The following is a 15,616-nucleotide window of genomic DNA, read 5'->3' on the forward strand; positions in this document are numbered from 1 at the left end:
GGTGCGGAAGGGGTTCAGCCGTAGCCTACTCGCCGAGAAATTATACTATATATACTAGGTCAAATTTATTATTTTTTTATGTAAATATAGTAGATGTTAAATTTCCTTAACTTTTTTTTGTTTATTTCCTTCTTTATATTGTCAACTGAAATTCTTGGCTCGTCATTGTTTGTACATAGAGGTTCTAAAAGTCAAATATTTAATCCTCTACTGACATACAGGTCTCAGTAAATTCGTGGCAGGATTGACTAGATTATAGCGTAAATTGACTAGATTAACATCCAAGGAAACAAACTGGAGCATACTTGATACGCAATAACGTAAGATAATTGGTATTTTTGACAATATTATGATTTTCATTTTATGACACTGAATCCCACCATGACATTTACTTATATAACTTTAAACGGAAAAATGGAACAAAACGGAAGTGCTATCCTTGTCGGAAACAATGACAATATAGTGAGTGAAGAATATTCTATTAAAGGTATATTTTCCACCAATAAAAGCTTTTATAGCTAAAGCCTGATCCATATATTTCCGCATAATTTTTTGGTTTTTCGTTACATTTATTGAGTCGGAACAACTCAGCTGCCGAGTAAATGTATTTAATTATTTTAGTGAAAAAGAGAAAATTTACTCAATCTTCAGGATTTGATAATTTGACACTGCATCACCTGATGGGTACTTTGTTTTGTTATTGTGCTTGCGATTCTTTTTTATTTTTATTTTTTGTGCTTGCGATGTTTAGTGTCTCTAAACCACATGACAATGAAAGCATCTATCGTTATCCAACACTTCCTCTAAAAGAAAAAAGTTTCTTTGCTCATGGCAAATTATGTGTAAAATCAAAGCACAAAAACAATATTTCATTCATTAATAAAATCATTCAACAAGAACAAGAAATGATTAGATGAATGGGTTTAAGGAGTGTTATACAAAATCTAATTAAGTTAAAAGGCTATACGTCTAGAAATATTTTTAAACAAATCAAAAGAACTGAACTAATATTTGCAACAAATAAATGAATGCAAGACATATATCTTTTATATAAACTGATACATTTAACTATTACGAGGTAATACGTAATTTTACATTTATTTTTTTATGATTGTTAAAGCTAAATTGTTTAGTTTGGTGTAAGCAGTGGCGGAGCCACATGCACCCAAGAGGTGTCAACCGACACCCATTCGCCAGAAAATTACACTGTTTAGCTCAGTAATTTTAAAAAAAATATGTATATATACTTTATAATGACACGCCTTGATTTCTTGATGAGTTTATTTCTTTATATTTTGACCCCCCTTAATGAAAATCCTGGCTCCGCCATAGAATCAAGAACCATAAAGTTTGTAATTCAATTGGTCAGATGAATAACTCACCAACCAGCCAAAAGCTAATTCAAGCACTACATATGTTTTCATCACTAAAGTTAAGTCGGCCAGTGACCAAAAGCTTAGCCAAAATCAAAAGCACATTCAGGAGAAGAGAATATGCCAAAAAAATTAATATGGAAAACTGACCAAGAAAGCATAAAACCAACCTGCATTGTCATCCACAATATTATATTGTCTAAATCCTTTCCTACAAGATCCAATGAAACAATAAGCTGCCATTTGTTTAGACTTCAGATTTGCTTTTCTTTTCATCCCAAGTTCAATCTCTAATTACAATATCCATAGATCGAAATTTGAGATGGTTTTTGTATGGTCTCGTTCCTTGTTCCTAATCCAACGATTCCCTCTAGGCTTGATACAGTATGTAAGAACTAGGGGCGGGCGTTCGGACAGTTCGAATTGAATTTAAATTTTCAGTTTGTATTTTTGATTTTCGGATTGAAGAAATGACAATCCAAATAAGTTCGGATTGGATCGAATTTTTTAAATTTGGTTTCGGATTAATCGGTTTGGATATTTTGGATTTTCGGTTTTGAACTTACAAGTTGAGATGTTTCTTCTTTTTACAAAAATGAATATCCAAATGAAGTACTCATGTTAAATTACCTGAAAAGTTACTCATTCTCACCGCAATCATCCAAATAAAATATTCAAGTAATGAAATTATTATCAAGAAAATGCAACAAAGACATTAATACGCCTGATAAGAAGTAGCAATAGTAAAACCATATTCAAAATAAAAATTATTCTGACAATAACTTAGTAATTAATAGTGAATATATGAGATAATTTCTAATGGGTAGGGTATCAAACTTATTTTCTACTGGCATATGGATAATAGACTAAATATAAAGTATAAAAATTTCAGATTTTCGGATATCCAAAAATTCGAAGTACCAAAGCCACTATCCAATCCGAAATCCAAAATCCAATCCGTAATCCGAAAATCCAAACTAAAACTCCAAAAAATTCGGATTTCGGTTTGAATTCCGGTAGGCCCACCCCTGGTAAGAACTCTTCTCTAACTATTTAAAGGAAGACTCAAAGTCGAAGCACTGCTTCAAATATACATATGCAAAGCTTGACAAGAAAATTAGATAAAAACAGAAAAACTAAAAGCTGCTAAAAAGTTAAAAAGAAAAGATTACACAGGGATTGAACTTTCTCTATACTTTTGAACCTAACTCCTTTTTCATTTTGACATTAGACAAGTGACTATAACTTTTGCTCCAAATAGAGTTAAGACAGGATAATACTTTTCAAGTACATGGGTACAAAAGTTCAGAAACTTTGTGTACATATGAATGTTATGGATTTGCATTCTCATTTTGGATGTCAACTATCTTCTCGTCTTGGAGTTTCCCAGTACTCATCTGATCTACTGATTCATTAATTTCGTCTTTCTTGACTTCTCCTTTTTTATCATGATAAACTGCATATAAAATCAACTGTACTGCTCCTAATATAGTTCCGGCAGCATTTGGAACCTATAAAACAACAGTTTTGTGAGATTTAACCTTAAGATTTGTCAATGTTATTAACTTTCTCGTCATGAAATGACCCAAGTATAAGTTACTGAATAAAATAAAAGCTACTTACAAAAATGAAAGGGTCCTTTCCAAGCAGGGCGAAGATTAACCATGAAGTACTGTTGATGAAAACAGATAGAGACAAGAAGAACGGCATGTACTCCACGCTTTTAGATTTGATCACCAGCCTCTGCCAAGGGAAAGAGAAGGAATGAAAGAAAATAACATAAAAGAGTATCTTATTTGTTTCTTTCTTTTTTTCAAGCCACTTATTTTATCTAAATTTGTCTAATTCATTCAGATCATGTACATAATTGTAAATCATTAACGCGTGTACTTAATGAATTATGAAGGTGACTCTTTACCACTACCATTACACTACCACCATCATCACCGCCAACCAGCTCCACTATCAGCGACCATGCATAACTATCACTGCCAGTCATTTCCACCAATAACCACCTCCACCCCGAACCTCCAACATACAACCATCACCACTACAAACACACCTTCATCACACAGGTACCACCCCTAACCACTGCCAATTTCCATCACACAACCACCTCCACAGCCAACCATCACTGCAAAGCTAGCTTTCACTTATGGCCACCACCGATACAACCACGTCCGTCAATTACCACTGCACAACCTCCACCAGCCAGCCACCGCTATCAAATACAATAGATGTTAGGCACCACCTCTCAACCATCACGATCGACCGGCATTACCGTCAATTCCCACTACCGCTAGCTCTTAGAGCGTGCTTAATCAAACAATTTTTACAACACCAAGTAAATTAAGATTTTCTTCAATATTTTATTAATTATTACTTGGTATTCTATTTGAATTTAATATTTATTAATCTTAAAGTGAGTTTAAATTAAACACATTCAAGTGCTGAGATAAAAGGCATCCTTAAATATTCCATGCTCAATTTTAGAAGAAATTATTTTATAGTAATAATTAAATATGTTTTCAAATTCAAATATTGTAATCTTAAATAAACAGGCCTAAGTCCACAGTAAAAACATGTAAATAAAATCAGTGATATAGTTACCAGAGAATAACAAACAGACTGACATAATAAATTAGCCAACTACTATGTTGCTCGAACTCTCCGAAAATATCATCGGGGTGTGCATCGGATCCTCCGAAAGTGGTGTGTTTTTGGAGTATCCGATACGGTGGCGCCAGTATTTTGGAGAGTCCGCGTAACATAGTTTTTAGTACCCTATTGAGGATAATTACTTAGTTTTATGGAATACACTTTTATTTTTAGTTTATGACAACTTTTTTTTGGAACTATTTACCTCCCGTTTGGACATAGATTTTGACTACTTTTTTTCAAAAAAAAGTTTGAAAATATTGTCTGTTCATGGAATTTGATAGGTTTAAAAAAAAAAAATTGATCAAGTTCCACAAACTGGTTTGGGCCAGTTTTGGGGCAAAACTATTTCTTCCACTCACAAAACTTCAACAATTTTTCAAGTTTCAACCAAATCTATGTCCAAATGCTAGCTTACTAAGTATCTTTGTTTTACCCTTAATAACATGACTTGTCGTGACCTACTTGATATAAAAGTTCATTGTTTAAGGGTAGAGAAAATGAAGAGATATGAAACTCTCACCATTATTCATTTAAAAGGATATGTTTGGTACTTCACATATATTTGGCTAACATATCAAAAGTGTTCTTTAATTCGTTAGATTTCATACCTAGTCAAACACCTTCACATCAAATGGGACGGAGGACATAACATGCATGTGTAAGAGAAAGAATACTTACCATTACTGAGAGAGGAGAACCATACATCATAATACAAGCAGCTGCAAAAGCAAAGCCACAAAAGAGCTTCCTTTTATTGCCATGAAATGCCAACATGGAAACCAAGGCCAGACTTGAGAAGATAGAAAGGACCACAAAGAGGTATCCGCAGATCTTGGCCTTCCCTTTCTTGGGGGTAAATATGAGGAAAATAAGCACGTAGGTTGCCTCCAGGCCAATGCCTATGGCACTGATGACAGTTACCAGCAGGTTGTTTGGTGACACAAAAGGTAAACTGTACCTGTTTGAATCACCAAAAGTCAGATTCCTAAATTAAACTCTATAACTTCTCAAAGAAAAAAGGAAAAACAATGCTAAACTTATTTTACACAGAGTATTAATAGGAGAAACATTAATGGTTTTCAAGTTACAGTGGAGCTACTTAAAGAAACTTACCAGGCTGAGAGCAAGCATTGGAGCAGACTTATTAGATAAGGCATACAAGAGAATTGTTCTGTTGATTTCTTCCTAATAATCCTTTTGAATGTAATCCTGTATGTAGTGTCAAAATTTGATCATTTAGTCACTTTTAGCTTTGATGAGGAAAAAAACCAAAAAGGAAGACAAAAATAGCACGCACACACGTAAGAAAAAGAAAGAAAATTTTGAAGAATTCTTACATGGGCGCCATGAAGAGTAATAAACCAAAAACATCTCCTATTCCAGGGAAAAAAGTAAAAGAAGGAAAAGAGTATAATAATCAATATCCAGAAAAATGTAGGACTAAGCACAAGAAGATGCATGGACAATGAACAATCCCACCTAAAATTCCGAAAGTAGTGTGGAGAATTTTGATGTCTCTCATCTCTCTTCAAGCTACAAAACTGGAAATGAGCATATGATGCAGGGCTAGCAAGTGGTTTCTGGGTTTATATATGTCTAATGTAGACCCAAAAGGGGCTAATTTGTCTTTTACTTGCATGATTTGCAGTAGCAATAGTATGGGAGATTTGGTCCTTTTTAAATAACCATTTGATGTTCGGAATTCACTGGTCTGACGAATACATACGCGTCCATTGTTCCATTAAAGGGTAAACGCTCCTTATCAGGATTTTTTCACATAATATTTTCCCACTATCTCTTTCAATCATATATGTGATCTAAATGTTTGGACTTGAAAACATATTTTGAACTTTAGCTTTTCCGTTGCTGTAATATATTTTTACTTTTTCCTTCAGCATTAATTTTCTATACTTATATTATGGAAGAAATAAAAGGATTTGACAAAAAAAAAAAAAAAGGAATAGTCCAAGTTCAAGCAGCACTTTGTGAATTGCTATTTCCATTTAGTTTGGAACAGTACAAAGTACTAGTACAGCTTTCATGCGCAATTATCATTTCATGTACTCAAATATGGTTGACCTTTACCAAAAATCTTGTCATTTTATCTCAAGAATGCATGCTTTGTAAAAAATATGGCAATTAAGCTCATAAACACATATATTATTGAAGTTCTCAAATCTAATTATCACAAGCTTATGTTTAATTCAATGTAGAAAAATGCCAAGCTAGTTATGTGTTAAGTTACCACTCACATTATGTTATACTATTTGCTCAATCAAACTCCAATCTGATCAACTCGATTGACTCTTTAATGACTCTAATACAATATACAGCTAAGGGGTTAACAACCCATGAAACTAATAAATTTTGAACTAGTAATAATATGATAGGATTCACAATCTGCGATGCTAAAGTCTTGTGTCAAATCCAATTTGACTTTAAAATCTGTAAAAACACTCACCTGTAGAAGTTTTCAATCACTTCTTTCAACCATAATGTTAATTCAGTATGAACTCAAGTTATAATTACTTGAGTCTTATGTTAGATAGGATCAGAAAAGAGGTTATTCGCGACAAGGTGGGTGTGGCCTCTATTGAGGACAAGATGCGGGAAGCACGGCTTAGGTGGTTTCGTCATGTGAGGAGGAGGAGCACAGACGCCCCGGTGAGGAGGTGTGAGAGGTTGACATTGGAGGGCCTACAGAGAGGTAGAGGTAGGCCAAAGAAGAGGTCGGGAGAGGTGATTAGGCAAGACATGGCGCAGCTTCAGCTGACCGAGGACATGACCCTGGATAAGAAGGTATGGAGGTCGAGGATTAGGGTAGTAGAGTAGGTAGTCTAGAGTGTTCATAACAGTAGTATTGGCATGCAGTCTCGCTTTCTGTTGGTAGTAGGTTTTTATGACTATCTGTCGTTTTCTTTCATTGGTGATCACCTTACTATCTTGTTGTTTTTATTCTACTTTTATATGGCTTTTTGGTACTGTCCCTTCTTGTCTATATTTTCATTAATGTGGTGCTTATACTTTCCTAAGCCAAGGGTCTATTAGAAACAGCCTCTCTATCCTCACAAGGTAGGGGTAAGGTCTGCGTACACAATACCCTCCCCAGACCCCACGGCGTGGGATAATACTGGGTATATTGTTGTTGTTTTATTCTTATGTTAAATTTACAAGTCATCGGGAGCCCAATACGTCAAAGCAACTTTGGGTGAAACCCAAGCCAAGAGGAAGAAGAACAGAAGAGTTTGCTTTAATAGGGGCTCATCCACCCAAGGTTTTCTCAAATTAATGTTGAATTTCGTTGGCCATGGATAGTAAAGTTGAAGAGGGTGAGACTAGGTGGACCGGTACAATAATAATCATCTAGGTATTTATCATATAGCAGAAACAGTCATTTTTCTACAAGTTCATAGATAGTGTATCTTGAAGGAAAAAATCCATAAAACAATGAGATAAATAACTTTAGTCATCTTATAACTATTTTTCAAAAAAGAAAACTACTTTTCCAGATATGGGTATTTTCATTATAGAAGGTTCTCGTATGCCATGAGATTGATAAAATAAGGTTCTCATTTGCACATGAGTGGGAATCTTGCTTTCATCCTTTAACTATAAATGTATAATCACTAAAATTTTCTATTTAGGGGGAAAAAGAGATTCACCTTTAATTAAACGCTCAAAGCCTCACCTCTCTTTTGCTTCTTCAACATCTCTGGATTCAGAGAGCATATAAGAAATAAAGAAAGGAGATTTATTGGTGGTTGATATTTATTTCACTCAACCTTATCTTCCGCTTAAAGTGGAGCAAAATCAGAAGTACTGAAAACTGTTCTAATAGAACTTCGTCATAAAGACCAAAAGCATCCGCATTAAGATATTCTAAGAACAAAAAGATACCCACTAATGGAAATTGTATTAAATATTACCAATAATTTTTGTTTTCTTCAGTAAAAAAAAAAAAGAAAAAGATTCCACTCTGTTTTCCATGCACCACTATCCTCTCTTTTACGTGCAGTCCTTTCTTTTTGGTTTAATGTTTAATGAATTTGTAGGGCCTAGAGTACCTTTGTGGAAGGAGAAAAAAGTTATATTAGGACTACTTGTAATTTGATTCAGGAATATTTCCAGGAGGAAAAATGTTGCAATCTCTAATTAGTTCGAATAAGAACAAACGGGCAAGTGAAGGTGAATGAAACGAATGAATAAGATGAACTAAGTTGCTGGCACCATTAGGATTGGATCACAATAAGGAGGGAACAAAGAAAAAAAGATGAGGAAAGTAGAAGAAATACAAAGTGATTAATCTTCTCCAGGACTACAAGCAAATCATCTTTAATCAAATACTCTAATCTTTTCAAAAGCATTAGTGCTTCTTGAAAAGACAAATGCGAGTTATAAATTCTATCATGGCGTACGAATATAGGTTAAAAGTTCACCTCCACCATGGCCACTGATGTCTCCCAATCATCGTTAAACAAATTGGGTTTTCGGATCCACATAACAGCACAAGTTCAAATAACTTAACTTTTTAATCTCGTATTAAATATTTGTTTTTGTTTCTAAGTTTTTGATATCTTTAAACACAATTCTTTCATGAATTTAAATAAATTTATCAATTTTCATTTGATTTCCTGTTTAAATCAACTTTTAAGACAGAGCATATATAGAAAAGGGCTGAATCATGTTACACGTCATCTGTAAAGACACTGGCACATTAATCCCGGTACAAGCTCACTAGACCAATCAGAGTCTACTCACTCAAATTACAGAGGATCTTGAAAGATATCCGAAGCAACATAAATAAAAGAAAAAAGAAGAAAAAAGGTAATTAATATGAAGCAATCTCAAAGTACTTGCATAGGATGTCAATTAACGTTGATAAGACTACTTGTTACCAAGTGACATCCGTGCATAGGATTTCTTTATCGTACCTTGTTGTCACATTCAGGTACTAACACCTGCTCTTAGGAATTGCAAGTTACTACTTATTTAGAGATGTCTTGTGTAGATTGCTCATTAGTTGCCCCAACTTTATTGTGCCTCACCCGAAGTCTCAGATAGTATTTCGAACATGGTTGAGAAAAGAACTAGCAAACTTAATACTAGAGCAGCCCCCTACTGCTACGCGGTAAATGAAGGTTAAGGCTTCAAACACCCTCTAGGTACTGCAATTCAGTATTGTGGAGGGCACAAGCAGAAGGATATTAAAGATTTCTACAATGTTGAGGTGAATTTTGGTTTTAATGATGAAATCTTTGAGAATTGTAAGAATAAACATCTAAGCCCTATCTGGGGATATTCCCGGTATGACTAACTTAGAGTTTAAATACTATAAACATGAGTAAGGTCTGGTTAATGTTAGTTTAAGTGTTGTGTTGTCCTGTTTGACCAAGTTTTGCTTGGTTCAAGAAGTATTTGAGCTAAAGGAAGAATGAAAATTCAGGGATTGATGAATTGAGAATTTGAGGGAACTGAATTAATTGGTATTTTCTCTAACTAGCATGATTTAAAGTCGAGAGTTGCATGGTATAGAAGATATACGAAATTAAGACCTTTCTGCTCAGTCTAAATACTGCATTTTAATTCCTTTAAGTTTTTTTAATATATTTCAAATATGATAATATTTACCATATAGACTGTTAAAACTTGGAACAGTAAGGACTAAGGGGCAACGGCATCAGCTAGTTGTAATATTTGACAAGATTATGATCTATGACAATGAATTTCATAAAACTTAATTGATATTAAAAATTTAGACGGGAAAGAACAACAGACAAAGAAGGTCTGATCCATGTAACGAACATCCAATGAGAAGATAGTGAGGGCAAAACTGAAGACAAGATAGTGAGAAAACAGTAGTGTACCATAATTTATTAGCCAACGAGAGCTTTGCCCCGAATGCTCCCATCCATATTTCTTCAGAAGATTCGGCTTTTTGACGAAATTTTCAGCTTCTGAGGACCCTCTCATGACTGTAAAACTCCGCATAATTATTTTTAATCACAGATCCAACAGGAATGGACTGGGTTATATCAATAGTGCCTGGTCCAAAACGCTCCATAAAACATAATCTGGTCAAGCTTGGTGCCACTTGGTTAAACCCATGAAGAAAATCGACAACTCAACTTGGTCGCTAACTATAATCTTTAAGCTCTCACTTAACTCATTTCTGTACAGGCTTCAGAACCATGCATATTCAAGTAGCTGTCAAGAAATGGATATTATAGAAAAATCTTTCTATCGCTAGAATCTCTAAGAAACCATAGCCATCAAATTTCATTCGACCTCACATAATTTTAAGTGTCCATTTAAACACCCTAAAATTCTATAGATTTCCTTCCTCTGTGAGTGCTTTGTATCTTTAGCTAAGAACTCATGGACACTATTTCCTATTTGGATTGAGCTACAACCAGGAATTTTTTCTATTCCCTTGTCTCTAGTAGCTCTACGGAAGTTCAAGGCATCCTGCCACCGCCCAATAGAAGAGCTTAAGTTCATTATCAATGTCAAATAACTTGGGTTGTCAGGCTCTTGCTCCAGGATCCTCCGGGTTAAGGACTCTAACAACTCCCCATTTCCATGAATTTTACAAGCAGAAAGTAAAGTGGCCCAAATGACTGCGTTAGGTTCCAAATGCATGCTCTTAATGAAACTCAGTGCTTCTTCAAACTTTCCAGCTCGGCCAAGAAGATCAACCATGCATCCATAATGATCAATCCGTGGTTTAATGCCAAACTTAATCACCATCTGGTCAAATACCCTTTTCCCTTCTTCTAGCAGCCCACCGTGAGTGCAAGCTGACAGAACAGCAACAAATACAACATCATCCGGCTCTATTCCTTCCAAGCACATCTTCTCATAGAGTTCTAGGGCGTCTCTGCAGTGCCCATTCACTGCTAATCCTGATATCATTGTAGTCCAAGTAATTATGCATCTCTGAGCCATCCTTAAGAAAACGGCTTTTGCATTTTCCATATCTCCACATTTTGCAAATGTATCAATTAAAGCATTTCCTAGTGGGACTGATACATCAAATTTGTTCTTTCTTATAAAAGAATCAATCCATTTTCCATGCTCATGAGATCCCAAATGTGAACAAGCTGAGAGTATACTAATCAAAGTGGTCTGATTGGGTTTGCAACTCCCATCGATCAACATATGCTGAAACATTGAAAGAGCTTCATCAAACATATGGTTATTTACATATCCAGCAATCAAGGCATTCCATGAAACCACATTTTTTGCTGGTATTCGGTCAAACATCTTTCTTGCTGATTGAAGATCACCAATTGTAGCATATCCTGAGACCATTGCAGTCCAAGAGATTACACTTTTCTCCGGCATCTCATCAAAAACAGCTCTAGCAGCTTCTATGTCACTTAACTTTACACATCCAGAAATCATTGTGTTCCAGGAAACATCATTTTTCTCCGGCATACGCTTAAAAACAGAACGAGCCAACTCCATGTTCCCTGCCTTCAATAGCCCAGCAATAACCGAATTCCACGTAACAACATTCCTCTCGGGCATAGCCTCGAATAAACAAAGGGCACGTTCTTGATCACCATGAATCATATAACCACCAATCATCGTGTTCCACGAAACAACATCCCGATCAGGCATTTCATCAAACACCTTCCGAGCTGAGCCTAAATTCCCACCACATTTAGCATAAAAATCCATGAGGGTATTCTTTGCAAACACACTAGACTCAAAACCCAACTTCACAATGTGACCATGCACTACTTGGCCAGCTTCTAAAGACTCAAAAGACTCACAACACCTCAAGAGAAAAGTGAATGTGAAACTATTAGGTGTAACATTTGATACCCTCATTTGATTATAAGCATATAATGCATATTTCAGTGTCTTTCCTATGAAGCATTTAATCAAAGTGTTGTATACAATAAGATTAGGATTTTGTAATGTTTTAAAAAAGTTGAGTGTATAGTTAAGTGAAATAAGGTTTGAGGATAAAGACATAAGCTTTGGCACTATAAAGTTGCTATTGATGAGGCTATTTACAATAATCTGAAGATGAGTCTCTTTCAATTGTTTGCTAGTTTTGCATTTCTGTAAAAATTGTAGCAGTTTTTGCTCCATTATTTTGTGTGGGTCTTGAAAACGGAAAACGTCCAATACGGGTAATACAGTTAATACATTGGCAACAAAAGGGGGAGGGAGTTGGAAAGTAAACAAAAAAAATTGCATTTTTAGGACCTCGTTTCTTTAATCGGTATTTTAGGACCTCGTATTTTGCTTAATTTTAAATGTTGTTTTTATATACTGCGCATATTTAAATTTTAACTTGCATGAAATATGAGCCGTGTTATAAAACAATAAAAGAAAAGAGTATTGCACAGAAAAGTAGAGAAATTCTTATATAGGGGAAAAGTGACTAGCCATAAAGTAACAAACCCTAAAATCTCTCTAAAATATAGTCATTCACCTTAAATACAATTCTATTTATAACATTGTCCCTTGAATGTCTATTCAACAGACAATGTACCTTGTTAAAACCTTAACTAAAGTAAAACTCAGTGAAAAAAATTCTGAGAAAAGAAAAGGAGTACACATATCTAACAATACACCTTTTAGTTGCCTCATTAAAAAACTTGCAAGGAAAATCTAGTGGGACAAAAACTTGTAAGGGAAAAGAGTAATATACGTATTAACTCCCCCTGATGAGAGCATTAATTCACATCTTTAAGCCTTCGCATTCCAATCTTGTGCACCATCTTCAAAAGATCGTTGGTAGACATTTGATAAATAAATCATCCATATTAACTTGGATGAATATGTTGCACCTTGAAATCATCATTCTTGTATATATGTAATGTCTCCATATAATGTCCTGAAATGGCCTTTCCAATATCTCCCTAGATGTATTCTCGCTATCACATTATCATGCTCATAGTTATAGCAAGATACATATGTGCACAAATTGCACTTAGAATGTAGTACTCCATGACCAAGAATTCTATATGGTTTAGGCGATTTAAATCCTTTAGGGATTATCATATAAGCCATACAAATTGACTTTAGATGCATATCAAGTTTTCATGTCATGCTAGGCATATAAGACAGATAAAGTGATTATACATACCATTGACTTTATACTTTTAAGTGCTTGAATTGCAGGTCCAAAACTAAATGTCTTTCATTTAGTTCTACTTGAATCGTTTCTCCAAACTTAAGATCCTTGATCATGCCCAACTATGCCTTATAAAAAGGACAATGCGGTCGTTGCAAATATAATCCGGTTTACAAGTCCGAAGTCGAATCCCACAGAGAACTAAGGTTTAGCTACAGCTGTTCACTATCACCAAGAAGACAAGCTTGAACAATTCCTAACTTATAGATATTAAGATTCTTGTGTTTAACTAATAAACTAACAATAAAATAGTAAATTAACAACTAAATATACTAAGGGTTAGAGAAAAGATTAAGGAGGTCTAGATTTATGATTTCCCCAATTGTCGGAATCCTTCCCGCTATGTCTTCTATAATTTCGCCTAAGTATTCTCTATCGATCATGAGCACTCTTATTACCGTAACTCTCTCCCGAGTAATTACGACAATTTACTAGACGCACTCTCCCGAGCTACGCTAGTTGGCTTTTAATACAGCTCACTTCAGATCGCACCCAAGGCTTCGTTATCCCTAATCTCACGTTTAAACCTTCGGTTATTGATCCCTTATATACTCTGGGAGTGGTGTTGTTCAACAATTACCTAAATATGCACTCTCTCCCGAGTTATGCATACTAAATAGGCACAGCTAATTGAGAGCTCTTCAACCAACCACAATATAAACGTAGTTGAACAAATAGAGAAAAGCTATGGCTCAATTATATAAAAACATAACAAGAATTTATCCTACAAAAGGTTCTATCAAAACTCTAGATAACAAATTAGCTATTCATAATAGTATGTAAAACTACAATACTAAAAGTCATAACCAACAATGAAAAAAATAGGAAGAGGAAGGAAAAAACTCGTAGAAGAATTCTCCGCCTTGCTCCCAATGTGTTCTTGCCTCCAAGGGTGTTGTCTAACCCTAAAGTAGTGTCTCTCCGCCTCCTTAGGTCTAATTTGTGTCCAAAATATGTCCTCTTCTTGTTCTTGGCCGGCCTCCTTTGTTTAATATAGGGTTTAGGACTTAAAATCCCATGTTTTGCACTTTAGTCCCTGAAATTTTCGCTTCCTGCCGCGGTTTTGCCGCGGTCGCGGTGGAACCGCGGCCAAACATGCCCTCTGATTCTTCAGTTGTCCGCGACCATCTTCTACCGCGGTCACGGCAAAACCGCGGTTTTTCACCCTGTTCCGTTTGGAATTTGGAAAACGTAAAATATGAAAGTTGTAGCCCTTTGAGTTAGCTTTCCAACCATATATTGTGGAGACCAAATAGAGTTCTGAGCAAAAATTTATATCTATTTTACTAGACAGTGCGCAATATGCCTCCTCAAGTCTTCGTTCGTACTTAATTATCAAATTTGACCTCCGAACATGATCCCAGCTTAATTCCTTGAGCTTTTACTCAGACTTCAAAGCTTCAAATCACTTAAATTCATTCCATAGCATCTATATAGCTCGGAATCACACCTACAAGGCATAAAACACACAATTAGTGCAAAACACTAGCGATTAAAGCGCAAACTCAATTAAAGTACAGTAAATTCGAGTGTAATAAGCGACTAAAATATGCAATTATAGCCTATCATCAATCCTCATATATATTTAGCATTATCGTAGATGTAGTCGACGAATATTTTACAACGGTTCCAACCTCTTTCATAAAGACATAACATAGAGATCTCTTAATTCATATTTTTCAGGTATCTAAACCCCTCCTAAGATTTTATGATGTGTTATATCATGTGATCTTCTAGATCATTTGTCTCCTTATTATGATCATTTGATCATTTTATTTATCAAGAATTTTATCTATAGTCTTTAAGTGACCATAGACTTTGTCCTTCTAAGACTTATTCTAATAGGAGCATTTGCAGTGAGAATATAGTTCCTTTCTTTGGATCAGCAAATGCGTCTACCATGCTTTGCAATATATTGCAGGTGAATTATCCTTTTATGAACTTCAAGTTCAAATTATCGTATTCAAGGATCTAGATGTACAAATGATAATTCATTGCACATCACTTTTTCTCAACTATTTATCATGTCTCCCACCATATTAGAAAAACTAACTTGCTTCTTCAATTTTAGAAACCCACCTTTATGCATTATGGTGTTAATCAAAATATACACCGCACACTAATAATACTAAGATGGAATTTTTTGGCTTCTGACCCTGTACCACTTGTGAGGGGACAATGTAATATAATTTCGTATATAACCTTTATCAAACTGATATAGATAACTTTGTTTCTCATAAGAAATAGTTTAGCTATTAAGTGGAGATACTCAATAAATAATTTTGCTAAACCATTTGTGATGTAAAACAACTTATCAAGATGAATTGTCTTGAATAGAAAATATGAAAATTATGCTTGAAATTAAATTATTGAGCAAGTTACCTCGCAAATATTAGATTGCGATTTAATAATAATTGTACATGTAACC

At 34.9% G+C, this 15,616-nt stretch overlaps 2 protein-coding genes across 3 annotated transcripts; both read right to left on the reverse strand.

Annotated features, from left to right (window-relative positions):
- Window positions 1-2,433: 2,433 nt before the first annotated feature.
- On the reverse strand, window positions 2,434-10,074 carry LOC109211567 (bidirectional sugar transporter SWEET1-like). Of its 2 annotated transcripts, XM_019375112.1 has the most exons (6): window positions 5,514-5,643; window positions 5,372-5,408; window positions 5,148-5,243; window positions 4,713-4,992; window positions 2,997-3,116; window positions 2,434-2,884 (listed from the first exon to the last, which is right to left on the reverse strand). In XM_019375112.1, exons 1-6 carry the CDS (start codon window positions 5,554-5,556, stop codon window positions 2,705-2,707), a joined length of 756 nt encoding a protein of 251 aa, XP_019230657.1. In that variant the 5' UTR covers window positions 5,557-5,643; the 3' UTR covers window positions 2,434-2,704. The 2 variants fall into 2 exon arrangements, with proteins under 2 accessions (XP_019230657.1, XP_019230659.1); XM_019375114.1 differs by lacking the exons at window positions 5,372-5,408; window positions 5,514-5,643 and adding an exon at window positions 9,899-10,074.
- A 236-nt stretch (window positions 10,075-10,310) lies between these two features.
- LOC109211561 (pentatricopeptide repeat-containing protein At1g08070, chloroplastic-like) lies at window positions 10,311-11,870 on the reverse strand. The gene has a single exon (XM_019375106.1). The coding sequence runs from the start codon at window positions 11,868-11,870 to the stop codon at window positions 10,311-10,313; it is 1,560 nt and encodes a 519-aa protein (XP_019230651.1).
- Between the last annotated feature and the right edge of the window lie 3,746 nt (window positions 11,871-15,616).

This window comes from Nicotiana attenuata, unplaced genomic scaffold, assembly GCF_001879085.1.
Source record: "Nicotiana attenuata strain UT unplaced genomic scaffold, NIATTr2, whole genome shotgun sequence".
NCBI lineage: Eukaryota > Viridiplantae > Streptophyta > Magnoliopsida > Solanales > Solanaceae > Nicotiana > Nicotiana attenuata.